The sequence below is a fragment of the Triturus cristatus genome, chromosome 11, assembly GCF_964204655.1.
Source record: "Triturus cristatus chromosome 11, aTriCri1.1, whole genome shotgun sequence".
In the NCBI taxonomy this organism is placed as follows: Eukaryota; Metazoa; Chordata; class Amphibia; order Caudata; family Salamandridae; genus Triturus; species Triturus cristatus.
Window position 1 is genome coordinate 280,075,742 of NC_140594.1, and position 15,615 is coordinate 280,091,356.

The 15,615-nt window shown below is 46.2% G+C and overlaps 1 protein-coding gene across 1 annotated transcript in view; it reads left to right on the forward strand.

Annotated features, from left to right (window-relative positions):
• The first annotated feature begins 1,950 nt into the window (after positions 1 to 1,950).
• The window catches only part of TBC1D10A (TBC1 domain family member 10A), a 380,613-nt gene continuing 366,948 nt past the window's right edge, over positions 1,951 to 15,615 (forward strand). The window contains exon 1 of the mRNA XM_085635860.1: positions 1,951 to 2,263. Coding sequence (XP_085491986.1) covers positions 2,076 to 2,263 — 188 coding nt within the window. The 5' untranslated portion in view covers positions 1,951 to 2,075. The remainder of the gene's footprint in view (positions 2,264 to 15,615) is intronic.

The window sequence follows — 15,615 nt, forward strand, 5'->3', positions numbered from 1 at the left end:
GAGACAAGAAGAGGTACCAAAGAAGCGGAAGGGTCATGTCCAAGGAGAATGACCAGGAGGCCAAAGAGACTGATTGAGGAAATGTAATGATGGAAATCAGAAACACAACGTCTCTCTCTCAATAACTCTTCCGTCGTTCTTTCTTTTCTTTCCAAAAAGGGGGAGATGTAGTGACCTGGGGCAGAGGGCACTAGGACCCTGCACCCTAACATGGGGAAGGGGACAGCAACCGGGCACCACTTCCAGTCAGGGAGTGGGGAGGGCATTCTGGGGAATGAGGGCATGGGGACAGACATGCGCGTGGGCTCAGCAACGAAGAAGAAGAAGAAAGAATTATTACAGACCAACCTGTCTCTGAGTGCTTCCTGAGTGACGACACAACAGGATGCTTGTTTCCAGTCCAGGGAGGACCTCGCCCGGCAGTTCGGGTTGGACTGTTCCCATTGGGCACAGAGTCAAGACTGATTTGCATATGCTGGGTTCAAACTGGAATGGCATGGTGAGCAAAAAAACGATGGATTTAGGCCCAGGTCTCTGTACTGGGGTAAATGTATGACATTGTTCTGCATTCTGTCTATCAATTGTTGGGGAGACGGGGAGAGGATGTGGTCCGTCGGCTAAACTGACGACTTTGGTGTTGGAAACCAGGGTTCGAGCCTCAAGGTCGCGTCCACATCCTGTGATTCTGGGCAAATCACTTAATCTCCCCGTGCCTGAATGTGTAATGTAAATACGGTGCTCATGTAAAGCGCTCCAATACCTTCGGGTCGAGTTTGCGCTATATAAATATGCAACAAAAATTGTTGTTTTTGTATATATAGAAATAGGCATCCTCACCTTCGGCCAAGAACGTGATCAGGCTGCCATTGTTTTGTATTCTACAGATAGCTGTGTCACCATATAGACATAAATAACACATTTGCACAACCTATGTTTGCACAACCTATGTGTAGGCCTTCACACAAAGTGTGTTCATGTAAGGTAAGTGTTTCTACTAAATGAGCACAAGTGTCACGAATGCAAATGTGTGTCAAAAGTTGATGTGAAAAGTGAAGGCAACTTGAGGAAAGATCCATGTACATGTAAAAATGGCAACGTTTCCTACGACACATGACAGTACCTGGAACCAGCTCACACCCTGTTACTTGCTACGAATGTGGCAATTTATAACTTGTAACATGCTCTCAGGTCTTTGGCCTATTGCAATATACCATCATGCTGGGATAACGTAATGTTTAGCTTTATGTAATGTTCCCAACATCTTGGATTATGTAACCTTAAATATGTTATGATTTAGAGCTAGTGTAAAGCCCTCTAACACCTTTGAGCATTACCCACGCATATACAACAATGATACATAAATAAGAACATAGAGGAGAAATCAGCAAAAGAAGGCCAGGCACGATATCGAACAGAGAAAAATGTATGAGACTCGAAACATATATAGTTTCTCTTGCCTTGCCGCAGTCTCGGCAAGCAGGGAGAACAAAAATACTGGGCGACCAATGCATGTTCCATGTCACAACGCCTACTAAGACAAGTATTGCTGTTTGTTAAACAATTTATGATTGGCCCTTGCTTGACAGCACGAGTTAGTAAACTTAAAATTGGTTTCTGGATTATTGAAGTAAACGGATTTGTGGTTGGCTACAATGTGCACGATTGGCAATTGGACATTGGTAATAACAGGGCGGGTCAAGAAAACTATGTGAGCTTGGATTTGCTGTGAATTCATAGGTATTCACAGCTGGTGGAGACTGGATTGGCTCTTGAGCCAAGGGGGGCGTGTCGAGAAATGAGAGCGATGTAAGCTTCAGAGTTCGAGGGGCGACAGCCTACGCTATTTTATGGTTGGTGATCAGCACTGGGGGCGTAGCCTGAGTGCAAGGCAGGTTTCCTATGGAACCACGGGAGGAGGGACTTGCAAATCCAAGAGGGGAATAATTGGCTACGAGTCATCAGGGCGTGGCCTGGCACTGAGCCTGGGCGGGGCATGCCCAGAACCGAACTGGGGTCAGGAGCTGGGAGAGGCCGATGATCAGGATGGGGCCCGGGTGCTGAGGCCGGATACGGCCATGGAGGACGGGGGCTCGCTGGATACAGCCGCCGGCAGCAGCCTGCGTGGCACTCGCGAGACCCTAAGCGAGCCAGACCGCGAAGAGCTCAGCTCTCTGGGCTCCGACTCCGAAATCAATGGCTTCAGCAGCGAGCGGCGCACCGACCGGTACGGGTTTATAGTGGACAGCGAAAACCCTGAGCAGAGGTGAGTGCGGAGAAGGTTGAAGGGGCAGGGAAACCCTAGGAGCGAGAGTACAGATGAGATTAGAATACTGTGGGGAGAGGGGTTGAGGTGATGAGTGAGAGCCCCCGAAAGGCAAGTGGGAACCTACCGACTTGACTGCTTGGGCAAGAGTGTGGCAGTCAGAGCAGAGGCTTGTGTAGCTGAGGGGGAAGTAGTGCAGTGGGGTATTGCGGCTCACGTTTGCTAGAGTACTGCGGAGGAAAATGTAGAGAACAGCTGAGGAGTCTGCTGAGGAATGAAAAGTAGTGTGGGCGAGGTTACATGTTTGTTGTCACCAGGTGCATCACGTTCCAGGGCGGTAGCGTTCTTTCACAAATCAGTGTTTAAGGATGATCGGCTTGCTCAATTCAAGTGAACCAGTACTACGATACCCAGAATGCATTTGATTGTTAAATGAAAGTACAGTGGTGGAAAACGGTGCCAATTTACATACAGCTAAGGCCGAAATGCAGCACATTCAAATCTGTCCCACGTCAAAAGTAGGTGCACACTTTGACCAGCAGCAGCTGCCAGCAATGCTTCTCCCAAAGCAGAAAGAGCAATGATAACAAATCGGCAGACAGTCTAAAGAATCTTTCGCATTACTTTCCCAGAAAGTAATACCTGTGATTTAAATTTTAATCCTTCTTTATTGAATTTTTCTTCTAAAATCGATACAGCCACAGCGTTTAGTTCCATGAAATTTTTCAGCCCACCAGTAAATTAAATCTCTATCCCACCAAGGGGCAAGGTGTATATAGAGGATACAGCCTCTGGACATTTTCGGAAATGTTTGCTTGATTTCATTTGATATATAAGATGCGGACAGACATCAAAACCCATGACCCACGCTTTTTGTGTAAGATTGGCATTTCACGGAACAACTGTCTCATTGGAACATATATCATCAACTACAGAGTAGTACTGGGTTAGAGAAATACCAGATGAAGAGAGCGAGTGGGAGAGAGTGAGTTTTACTAGTGGTAAAGTGAATGCTTGGTTATTATTAAAATCTTATCTAGTGCACAGCTACCCACACAGGGTTTCCCAGCACTTTAGTTACAGGTCAGGGTTTTGCAGGACACAACCAAATCAGAACATCCAAGTCTTCAGCTGTGTTCAAAAGATGGTCAATGAGGTGCAGCTTCTCAGGGGTTCCAGAACGTCATTCCACAGCTTGGGGCAGAGATAAGAAAACAACCGACCACTCATACATGCTAGTTTGACTCTGGGGGCAGTGCACAGAGGCAAGTCTCTTGAGTGCAGTGAACGGAAAGGCTGGGAGGGTCTCGCCAGTTCATGAAGGTATAGCAGGCTCATCCTTGGCCTAGCCATGTACACGTAGCACAAAGCCTTAAATGAATCTGCTTCTCCACCGTGAGCCAGTGAAGCTCCCGGAGAAGGGCTGAAGCATATTTTGGGAGTCAGTAAATAAGCTTGGCAGCTGAGTTCTTGACTACTTGCAAACGTCTGAGAGGCCATATAGATAGAGGCTGTTGCTGTAGTCCAGTCTCAAAAGAATGAAGGCCTGGAGAATTGTCCTTTAGGCTTAAAAGGGAGCTGACAAATGATTTTCCTGAGACATCTCAGGACACCAAAACAAGTTGTGGCAACCGTAGCCACCCGAGGCTTCATGGACAGCTTCCTGTCCAGCCAGAAGCTGGAGTTCTTTACCTTGGGGGCTGGATCCGGAACCGCACCCAAGGTTTCAGGCCAGTACTGTGGACCCTACAGCAAAGGGTTCCTTCCAAGCACCAGTACCTAAGTCTTTGCGCCTTTGAGCTTGTTACTGTTCATCCCTGTTGAGCTGCTGTTCATCCATGTTGAGATCAAACCCAGGCAGGAGTTTAAAGACTGAGTTGTGGTCCTGCAAAGATGACAGGGAGAAGATTATTTGCATGCCATCTGCATATGAAAATAGTGAGGCCACATCTCTCCACTAAGTCTGTAAGTGGACGAACAGAGATGTTAAATAACTTCAGACTTAAGGCTGATCCTTGAGGAATTCCAAGGGGAAGGGCATGCGATTTCGAAGAGGCACTGGCTGAGAAACGCTGGAAAGTACGTCCTTTTAAACAATGTCATCCAAGACATGCCAAGCCATGTCTTCCCTGGACCGGAAACAAGCTTCCTAGGACCGGTTTCTGGCATTTCAGCCGTCTTCAGCCAGGCTTAGTTCGCCATAACTTGGCAGGGTATGCTCAGACGTGAGTCCCTTGCTCACTTTGCCACTGGATTCAAGCAAGCCTGGCTGAAGACGGCTGAAATGCCAGAAACCGGTCCTAGGAAGCTTGTTTCCGGTCCAGGGAAGACATGGCTTGGCAGTTCGGGCTGGACTGTTCCCATGAGGCACAGGGTCAGACTGATTTGCATATGGCCATGTCTGAACTGGGGTGGCAGAGTGGGCTAAAGAACGGTGATGGATTAAACCAAGATCAGTTGACTGGGGGTGAGTGCTTGCAATGTTCAACACTCCGTCCATCATTTCCTTTAGTTTCTGCTAGGTGAGAAGTACTTAAGGTTGTGACAGAATGCTGAGTTAGGTGGATACAGAGGCAGCGGGAGGACTATTGTGGGCGTAAAATGCATGCTGCTAAGAGAGTATGTGTTACGCCATGCCTTCTTGGGTGGAAATATTTCATTATTAATAGCACTGCAGAGGTGGAGACAGACTACTAACTATTACTGAGGACTGGCAATTGCTAGGTGAAGTGGAGAATACTGGTTTATGTGAGGGAGATTGAATAAGGCAGATGCTTCATAAGAGATATAAAAGTGGGAAGTGGTGTTGCTGTGGGCTACTGCAACCTGGTTGAGGAGAGTGATACTTTTTGGTCAAAGAATAAAGCTGGTAGAGTAAGAGCCCTGGAAATTGGCTGGAGTCGATAGAGTATTGGAGCTGTGATACTGAGCACAGTGGGGCAGGATAAAGGAGCGCGGTAGGGTGATCAGAGACGGGGCTAAAAAGAACAAAATATTCTGACACTATTTTATGCACTCACCTTAAATGTAAATTAAAGTAGGAAATTCTCTCTTCTACTTTTATGAAATTTGCAATAACTACAGGTGACTGTGTGTCTAACCAGACAGTCACAGAATTAAATCTTTGTTGGGGAATAGTGATGTGTATTTATGGTGATACAAGGTCCCAGCCTGTACCTGAAAGCACTTTGAATGCTCCACATTATTTCAAAATTGTATTACACACAGTGTAGGATTGGCTGCCACAAAAGTAGTTTAGTGTTTAAGATAATTAGTGTTTTCAAAATATCTATTTTTAGTAATATGCAATAAATGTACCTAATGCTAATCTTTTATACAATTTTCTCCTGCACCCGCTGGTAGCATCCATACATTACCACTCAAAAATAATTGTTTGTCCCCATGAAGCCTCAAATACCTCCATTCATTAAAGCCATCTACCAGCTCTCATTTAGCCTGTAGATTTACTGTTTAACCAAATTCACACATTCCAATTTCTTTCGGGTAGCAGGCTCTCTGGCCAAGTCTTGTTTCATTATTTTTGCTGCCTAGCTCTCTTGGCCTCGCAGTACAGGAGGTCTCCTCCATTCCCTTTTAGCCAGAGGCACCCAAGTTGGGCATAACCCATTCAGGAATGTTTTTAAAAAAAATCACAAACCTTAAACAAAAAGTAGTGGAACTGTTTTAGGTAAAATAACAAAGATTGGGACTGTCGTTCCCAGCATATCCTACCCACTTTGACCTGGGCATTGAGAATGAGTACTGGTTTGCAAGATGAACACCAGGAAGGATACCGTTATATGTTAGCAGCTCTGTAGTAGGATCCGGAACAAATATTGTGGGACAAGTGTAATGCAGGAGATAAGTTATTGCTGCAGGAGTACTCATAGGCAAGTAGTCTGGGGGATGACTACAGCAGGACATGTGACGAGTGCTGTCAGGTGGGGTTACCGAGGATGATTAACCCCTTCAGTGCCCATGACGAGCTGGACTCGTCATGGGCTGCGGTGGCGCTGTGCCCATGACGAGTCCAGCTCGTCATGAACTCCGCCCGCTAATGGAAGGCGCGGCACTGGGCGGGGAAAGGGGCGGGCATGCAAGGGGTTAAAGTCAGTAACAGGAGTTGGCTGAGTAGCGCAGAGGTGAGAGAAAAGATTTGCCTCCTGCATGAGAGAACACGGCCGTTGGAACGAAGGAGGGCATCCTGCATGGTAGCCTACTGCAGCAGTGAAGTGCATTTCAGGGATGGAGAGACTGTGTGGTAGGTATAGAGTGCGACCATAGGGATTGCTGCACTGTAAAGACTGTTGTGAGACTGGACATTGCTTCAAGTGAGATGAAAAAGGTGGGCGGGCTGTAAATGAGATGTGTCCTAAGCCATCTAGGAAATCCTCATGAGTGCACTGCCTGATTGTTTAAACATCGCAAAAGTACAATTTCATAAATAATGTTACTTGATAAATAACCAAAATCAGTATGCAACAGTATATTTAACAGTTCATATAGCACTGCTATCCTGGGCCAAAAGCAATAATTTAACAGTTCATATAGCAATCCTGGGCTAAAAGCTATAAAACACTTGACAAGTTACATTTAAAATTAAGCACTTTGCTATTACTATCCTTGGAGAGAACGCAGGGGCTAACTTGGATATTCAGTTGGTATGACATAGTGGTTAGGTCCTGGATGGTAATGGTAAACAACAGTATCCACTTTGTTCTAGAGGTGGGAGAGCTGAGCCAATGGTCTGGCTCGGCTCTTAGAGCCTGTGCACGAGCCAAGCCCTGAAAATGTTTGCTATGTAAATCAAACTACAAACATCATGTAAAATATAATATCTCTTCAAAATTCAAAAAAGTGTATTTCTTTAACATGAGGAAGGTTTGTCATTAATACGTCACATTGTACCTCTGCACTAAGAAGTACTTATTAAAAGTGATAGTGTTTTGTTTTTGCTTTCCCAGGGCTCAGCCATGTCCCGCTTAGATTAAAGAGTGTACGTGTAGTGCTTGGGGAAACTCTTTTTGAAGGAGGCAAGAACTGCTGGGGGGGATATGGAAAGAGTTGAGGGTACAGTAGTAAGAGTAGAGCAAATAAGTTTGAGTAGAAGTGCCTGTGGGGGTTCTGGTTACGTAAGATTAAATGGTACCCAAGGTAGTAAATGAGAACACTAAGTGGTGAATGGGATTGTAGAAGGTGTTGATGAAAGTACTGTTTTTATATTTGTAAATGGCTTGTCTCCGTTTGTGCAAACCCTGTTCGTCGTCTTAATAGTTTTGGGCTGTACCTGGCCTGAGGGTGGCTCCCTACACTGGAAAAAAATACGTTTTCTATCAATTGTTAGTTGTAGAATCATATCAAAGCTCGTTAGTCTTGTGTGATTTTTTTTTTCTTTTTTTTTGTAATCCAAGTTTTATTGTCTCCATTCTAAATGAATAAAAAGAAGGGATCTTGTTTGTGTTGTTTTGTATGATAGTTGTGCTCCTCCTCCAGTGATAAATATATGTTAAGTAGCCTTTCTTCTCTATGCCAACATTTGCTTCACTCTGTGTGAGGTAACCCGTCTGCTTTATAGAATCAAAACTCCCGTTTCAAACCACTGTGAAGTAAAAGTCAGTCAGTCAGTCAGTCAAAGAGGCTTTATTTCGATATAGATATATCTTAAAAAGCAAAGCTGCAACATTGTACAATAAAAATATAAAAAGGAATCAGTGCATGAAAAAATATACACACAATTCATACTACTACTGATGCCAATAAATTAGCTAAAAACAGGGATTAAAAAACAGATTAAACAACATATAAAAGCCTAGATGACCTAATACGCCAAGCCCATCCTAAGAACTTGGCTAAACCACAAGCAAAGAGAGGCCTTGGATCATTTTTTAATATTCGTAGGGCTTCTATGCAATGTCTGGTACCAAGTTCTCTACAAAGCGGTTTTAACCACCTACTCCGGGGGGCTGCGTAGGCGGGACATTCAAACAAAAGGTGGGGAACAGACTCAGACCTCTTATCACAAAATGGACAAAGGGAAGTTGTTTGAGATGGGAGTTTCCACCTGGAAGTTAGTTCTCCCACAGGGAGTAAACCTATTCTAAATTGAAAATATAGGGCCCTGTCTTTACGATTAGAGATAACATCCAGGTACGGTTCACAGAAGTAAATTTCTTTAACCAAAAGAAAATCCAAAGTGGACCTGCACAGATTGACATTGCTGCTTCTGATACCCGCCACCCAGCTCCAATAAATCTTTTTTAGCTCAGACTTAGGGGGTGCAGTTCTATTCGACCAGGCCTCGCCAAGACCAAGGCAGACAAGGAGACGCTTAACCTCCCTCAGCCAAAAGATCTTGGACCAGCCTGATAACCCCAGCACCTCGTTAAGGCCATCCGCATAGCTGGATAGTTCAGGTGTTCTCCATATTCGCGCCCATAAGAGGAGAGGGCGGAGCCTAGCCTGATCGCTGATTGGCCGTGTGCCCAGGTCCAAAACCAGTGGAAGAGTTGGGGTACTATAGGGGAGCCCCATAAGATCTTTATGGAATTTATTTTCTGAGCGGGATAAATGGTCAACCTTATGGACGCCCCAAAGTTCCGCCCCATAGAGAGCTGCGCTAACCCCCCTTGCCCTATATATATCAAGGACAGGAGCAATGGGTTTCAAGGATGAAGCACGGTGTTCCTTAAGCAAGGCACCCACCACCCTCTTATGGATCAACAACATCTTTTGATGGTGACACTTCCAACTCATGGAATCGCAGAGGCGGATACCAAGATAGTCGAACTCTGACACTTTTTCGAGGGTAACAGAGTCCAGAGATGGTGGTTTGGCCAGCCTTTTCGGGGGGTTGAGGACCAAGTACTTGGTCTTAGCTGCATTAATAGCTAACCCTCTCACATCGCAAAAAGACTTGAAGTTGGTTAATAGACTCTGCAAACCCGCCGGGGTTTTAGAAATCAGAAGGGTGTCATCCGCAAATAGAAGGGTAGGTATTCTTCTACCGGCCAGGGTTGGTGCATCTGTAGGATGTTGTAGCAGATGCTCCACCACTCCGTTGACATACAATGAGAACAGAGTGGGGGCAAGAACACAACCCTGGCGGACCCCTCTATTTACTGGAATACGAGGTGTTTTTTGACCCTGATTTCCCCACCTAATCTGGGCAAAATTATCAGAATGGAGGTTTATCAACAAGCTCAGCAAATAAGGTGGTATACCCTGTTCGCTGAGCACACTCCATAGTTGGCTACGGGGAACTAGGTCAAAGGCAGTCGTAGGTCGATAAAAGCAAGATACAGACTGCCTTTGCCCAGTAGAACCACTTTCCAGTATAACATCAAAAGGCGAAAGCATTGCTCTATTGTCCCCGTGCCTGTTCTAAAACCAGCCTGAAAGTCTGAGAGAATGCCCTTTTCCTCTACCCATTGCAATATCCTTGCCAAAACCACTTTTCCTGCCACTTTTTGTGAGGTATCTGACAGGCTTATTGGGCGATAATTAGCTGGGTCGTTACGACAGCCTTTTTTAAAAATGGGAACGACCTCGGCACCCTTCCAAGAGGTCGGCAGGGATGCCCCTTCGAGACTGGAATTCAATAGGGCGGAAATGAGTTTTCCCCATTCCTCAGGATTGATGCGTAGCAAATCTCCTGGAATCCCATCCGGACCAGCAGCTTTATTGGGCGTAAGGGAATTAATCGCCTCCACCACTTCCTTGGGTGTGAACATAAGCTCATCCATAAACTGAGAATGTGCGTAAGGGTGGCATATTCTCAAGCTTTCCCCCTGGTTCTGGGTCATTGAATAGAGTTGGGAGAAATGAATCATCCACGCACTCTCGGGTACATTACAGGTGATCAATGTATCCACAGGTCTCTCTCTGTTTCTGAGTAAGTCCCAAAAACCCTTAGCATCCTTCCTAAGGCTTGCAGCCTTCAGGTCACACCAAAACTGGTCTTCCCAATCTAACTTTGCCTTTGCTAATACCCTCCTATAATTACCCCTCGCGGCACAAATCAGAACTCTAATCTTAGATTTTACTGCCTTTAGGAGTTCCCGTTTGGCCATACTACATGGAGCTGAAAACCAGCCTGCAGGACCCTTCCTGCCACCACTCTTGTTGGCCCTCTTCCCACCAATGGGGGCTATGAATATTTCACCTATAGCCTTTGTTGTTTGTTTAAAAACTGCAGGTACCTCTTGCGCACTGAAAGAGGGGGAATCTAGGCAGAGTATAATATTAGGCATCACAGATTGTACCTCCAACATCTTGGCCTCATTACCAATAATATTTTTCCATTTCAGGCGCCTACCGCAATTGGAGGGGCGCACTTCATGGGTTGTTTTCCACACATGCGGAGTTTGGAGAGGAGACCAACCCTTCCAAAGTGGGGACAGAGACAGGATTAGAGGATTATGGTCACTATCAATAGAAGGCCAAACCTCCATATCCACCAGGAAAGACCATAGCCGAAAATTCAGCATAATGTAGTCAATCCTAGAGGAATGCCCTATTCTATTAAACGTATGTGCCCCCATTTGGTCTGATTTGGATCTGCCATTAGTTGCTCTAAGACCATACTCCAGGCAAAGAGCATTAAGGTCTATTGCGTTTTGGGTCCATCTTCTAATAGGAGTGATTGACAACGGAGGAATGCCTCTCCTTGCATCATCTTCACCAATGCCCAGCACATCTTCCACAGCAAAAGGTTCGAATGTGCAGTTAAAATCCCCAGCTAATAAGGCAAGGGAATCTGGACCACAGCGCTTGAGTTCCTCGTCGATACTAGATGGGGCAAGGATAGATAGACCACCTCTAGTGCTTCTAACATAGATATTAAATATTTCAAGCACTCCTCCACCAGACGGGCCTCTTACTGATAGTCTCAAAAGGTCTGGGGAATTGGTGACTATACTTTTAATAGAATACCGCAGGGAAGTGCTTATCCATATTAACAGTCCTCCGGAGGGGCGCCCTTTGCCTCCGTTCGGTCGAACAGCTGGTGCAAAATAAGTAGTGTATCCCAGCTTATATTGTGGGTCCATGCACCAGGTTTCCTGGAACAAACAAATCGAAAAGGATTCGATAAATGTGTTCCAGTCTGGGACACTTATATTTCGGGCTAAGCCGGCAATGTTCCAGCTTACTACCTTCAGGGGAATGCTGGGAATCTCTCCGTGCCCCAAAGCCAATACTCCTGTAGAGGGAGTACAATCCATGGCAATATCCTTATGGCCGACAGGTGATACCACAGTAGAAAAAGTTCGAAAATTTTCAACAGGCGTCTCCCCACTAAGTTGGGACAATGCCTGTAGGTAACCCCTAGGTGAAGGGGAGGGAGAAGAAAGAATAGTGATTGAAGAGTTCACCTGCACCTCTCCAAGGGGTAGACTTTCTATTAAAGGCTCCCCAAATGGTTCAGCGTATAGCTCACGTATAGGGGAAATTACCTGTCAGTAACCTTTCCGCAAACGACCCTGCAAATGGCCAGGACCATTATTAAATAGGCTGAATTGAGAAATACAGCCACCAATATATCTACAGTCCCGACCTTCCCTCATATGGGTTCCGGTCTGCCTTGGCAAAATTGGGGGATAAAAATAGCTGAGGTCACAAGTGCCAATTGAACCCAAGCTTCCTAGTAGGCTATGTTCCTTTATAGGATCACTACATATAAAACTGGCAATCCTTGGATCTTCAAAGTTCACTATAATACAATCGCCAGAAATAACTTTTTCCCTAGAACCAATCCAACCGACTCTACGTACGTGTAATATCCTGCCCCCCCAAAACTCGGGCAGAGGTCTGTTCTCTTTGAGCCAAAATAGGGTCTTATTAAACAGTTCAGCATAGGACTCTTTCTTGCCTGGACTAAGGGCGGGAACCCCAGTCAAAACGACTACATAGGGCTTACACTCAGGGGGAAGATTAATAATATGGTTTCTCCCGCCGGAAGGGGCCTCACCTGGATGCATCACATGGGCTTTTGCATTTTCCGATGATTTGGAAGTTGGGATCACTAAAAAGCTATCAGTTAGTGGAGATATAGCAGTACTAGTAGAATTACCCTCACCTACACTAGCCAATGCCGGGGGACAAACAGTTTTTTTGCCCGAGTTGTTGGTTATAGCTTTGGGGGATTTAAGTTTCTCAGCCGGCTTAGGGAAGGACAGACCGATGGTGCTGGAAGTACCATCGACAAGCGCCGTAGAGAACGAATTGTAATTAGTCACCTCCAAAACTACTGGTTTATCAACTGTAGGAGCTAAGTTGTGTCGGGCAGTAGACGTCACCTTTTTGGCAGAGCCCCCACCCAAGCTGTCATCCCTAGATTTTAGCTGCACTTTTATGAAAGATTTCAATGAGAAGAAATTATCTAGGGTTGTCTGCTCCATTTTGTCCATTCGCTCAGATAACCCTCTAATTTTATCTAATACTGGCAAAAGTAGAGATTTCATTATTTCCTCCATTTTTTTTTGCCAGGGGTGAATCTGAGGATGGGGGCTCTAAGCTACCAACAATTTGAGTATTGCGGGCAAAGGATACATTCCCCTCAACGGTGCCCTCTTCTTTATCTTCCTGGAGTGGACTAGATTCCCCACCTGTTGCCTTATTGGAAAAGCCCCTCCTAACATCCACCCGCCTCTTGTTTTTACAAGTTTTAGAAAATCTATTTTTCTGTAAGGTGGTAAGTTTTCTAGATTTTAGGGGGGCTGGGTGGATATCCGCCTGCACCATGATAGATGCCGGGTTAGGTGTAGTTGGGAGAGTGGTGGGGTCAGCCAAATGGGAAATAGAAGTGGCTGACTTGCTTACTGCTACAACTGGGGCCACATAGCTTTGGGCATTAAGTGCCGTATCCGACAGATTTTCAAGCCCTTCTATATTGGCTCTCAAGGCCGCCACACGAGGATGGTCCAGAGGAGAGGGGCCAAGAGGGTGCGAGAGGGGGACCAAAGCATGTTCCGGTGAAGGTATCTGAGCTATCGGGCCAATCGAAGATCGTCTGTCACCAAATGAGCTTCCGAATAGCCGCCGCTCAGCCATAGATATTTCTTTGTCAATGACATTGGCCACACGGGTAATAAACTGGTCCATGCTTCCCGCCATGCCCCCCACGTTCCCCCTCAAACTTTTACCTGAACGAGTTGACATTAGTAGTACAGGGGCAGACCGTGAGGCAGGACAACACAAACCCCGGTAGACTGTACAATAAGCAACAGATATATATGGCTGAAACAAGCAAGTAACAAGAAAAGGGGGTCCAAACACAGGAACACCTTACATATGTAGGGCAGCTAATGTAGGAAATGTTCAATAGGCACAACCCAGTCCGAAACCACAACAGGGGGAGGATGACGCTGCTACTCAATGACAGTACCTGATTAGTGTTCGGAGCATCAACACCAGCGATTTAGAGGGGGGGCCCAGCCCAGCCTCCTTCAGCCTCCTTCAGCCCCTGACGGCCACAGACGGCCCGCCCTCTGCCCGGGCTCAGCCCGGCGGCGCCCGCGCGCGTCCCGCGAAGCGGAGGAAGCTGTCGTTTTTCTAGCGCCTCCGGGCGCGCTGGCGGCAGAAATGACGTCGGAAAAGGAGCTGGGGCTGCTGGGAAACGTAGTCCCCTCTCGCGGCTACAGGTGAAGTGGTCCGCCAGCGAGGGAGACGCAAGGATGCCCCAGTCAGCTGCACCCCCACAAGGAACACCGCTGGTCACCAAGTCTGGAGTCCCGGAGCAGGCGCAAGTGTTCAGTTGTTCCCCCCGCTCCGCCGAGGAAGCTGTCGTTTTTCTAGCGCCTCCGGGCGCGCTGGCGGCAGAAATGACGTCGGACAAGGAGCTGGGGCTGCTGGGAAACGTAGTCCCCTCTCGCGGCTACAGGTGAAGTGGTCCGCCAGCGAGGGAGACGCAAGGATGCCCCAGTCAGCTGCACACCCTCAAGGAACACCGCTGGTCACCAAGTCTGGAGTCCCGGAGCAGGCGCAAGTGTTCAGTTGTTCCCCCCCGCTCCGCCGAGGAAGCTGTCGTTTTTCTAGCGCCTCCGGGCGCGCTGGCGGCAGAAATGACGTCAGACAAGGAGCTGGGGCTGCTGGGAAACGTAGTCCCCTCTCGCGGCTACAGGTGAAGTGGTCCGCCAGCGAGGGAGACGCAAGGATGCCCCAGTCAGCTGCACCCCCACAAGGAACACCACTGGTCACCAAGTCTGGAGTCCCGGAGCAGGCGCAAGTGTTCAGTTGTTCGACGAAATTACTGCTTGGTGAAGGTAAACTGCTATGATTACAAAATTGGTGGGATAAAGAGAAATAAACTGATGGAGGAGGAGTACCCCCACCCCCCTTTACTTCTGACCTCCCACTGACCTTTTACAAAGCAGTTTTTAAGTTCACATCCAGTTGGGGTTTCGGTTTAAATACATGGGAGATTTGTGAATGGGTACGGTGGAAGTGCAGGTTTGTACATCATGGGTCTGCTCAAAAACCTCTGCTGAAAGCTTACTGTCAGTCATACCACTTTATTCGGTTAATAAAAACCATAACAGTATAGTACATATATCAAAATACACTACACAGTAAAATACAAATCATCAATAAATATGGGCGACTTAAAAAAACAATTTTATAAAGCCAGAATTCATTGCATCACCTAAAAGCCCTGGCTGCCATTAATACATATATTGCAATAAGTCACTCCAATAAAAACAAATCGGGATTAAAAACGCCAGCATAAAAACAATCATGTAGGCACAATTGATCCACTTTAAATATATATCATGGGTTCTAATATTCTGAATTCTGAGACACAAATACGTGTTTAACAGGTGTTGTACCTTTTCAAGTGGAACATCTTACATCTTCATCTAAGAAAGCTTGCTTTCTGTAGACTGGAATTGTCCAGGCCTGGCTTTACATCTTTCAATGTGGATTCTTGATTAAAATAACTATGGTTCCGAAGTCCTCAATTATTTTCAATATTTTTTTATGCCCCCTTTTGCCTTTATGCTGTTTTTCGTTTAATCTATTTTCATGTGTAATTTAGGTCATGGCCCATTGTCTCTTAGTTCACTCTACCCTTTACTGTAGAGATTCTGTTGTTAAAATGGCTCAAGGGCATGTAATCTCTCAGATCTAAAGTTCTGTACTGTGTCCTTGACATAATAGAGCTCAGCAGGTGATCACGCGCCCTTCATCTGTTTCTTCTGCCTTGGCATGCTCCTCATCACTAGTAATCCCTTATGCCTTTTAGGGTTATAAAGTTGTTCCCTGGTTCAGTGCAGTCCCTCTCCTCATTTTACCATTGCTCTAGTAATTCCACTGTCTCTTCTCTCATGAAGTAACCTAATATGTTCTCCATTCCC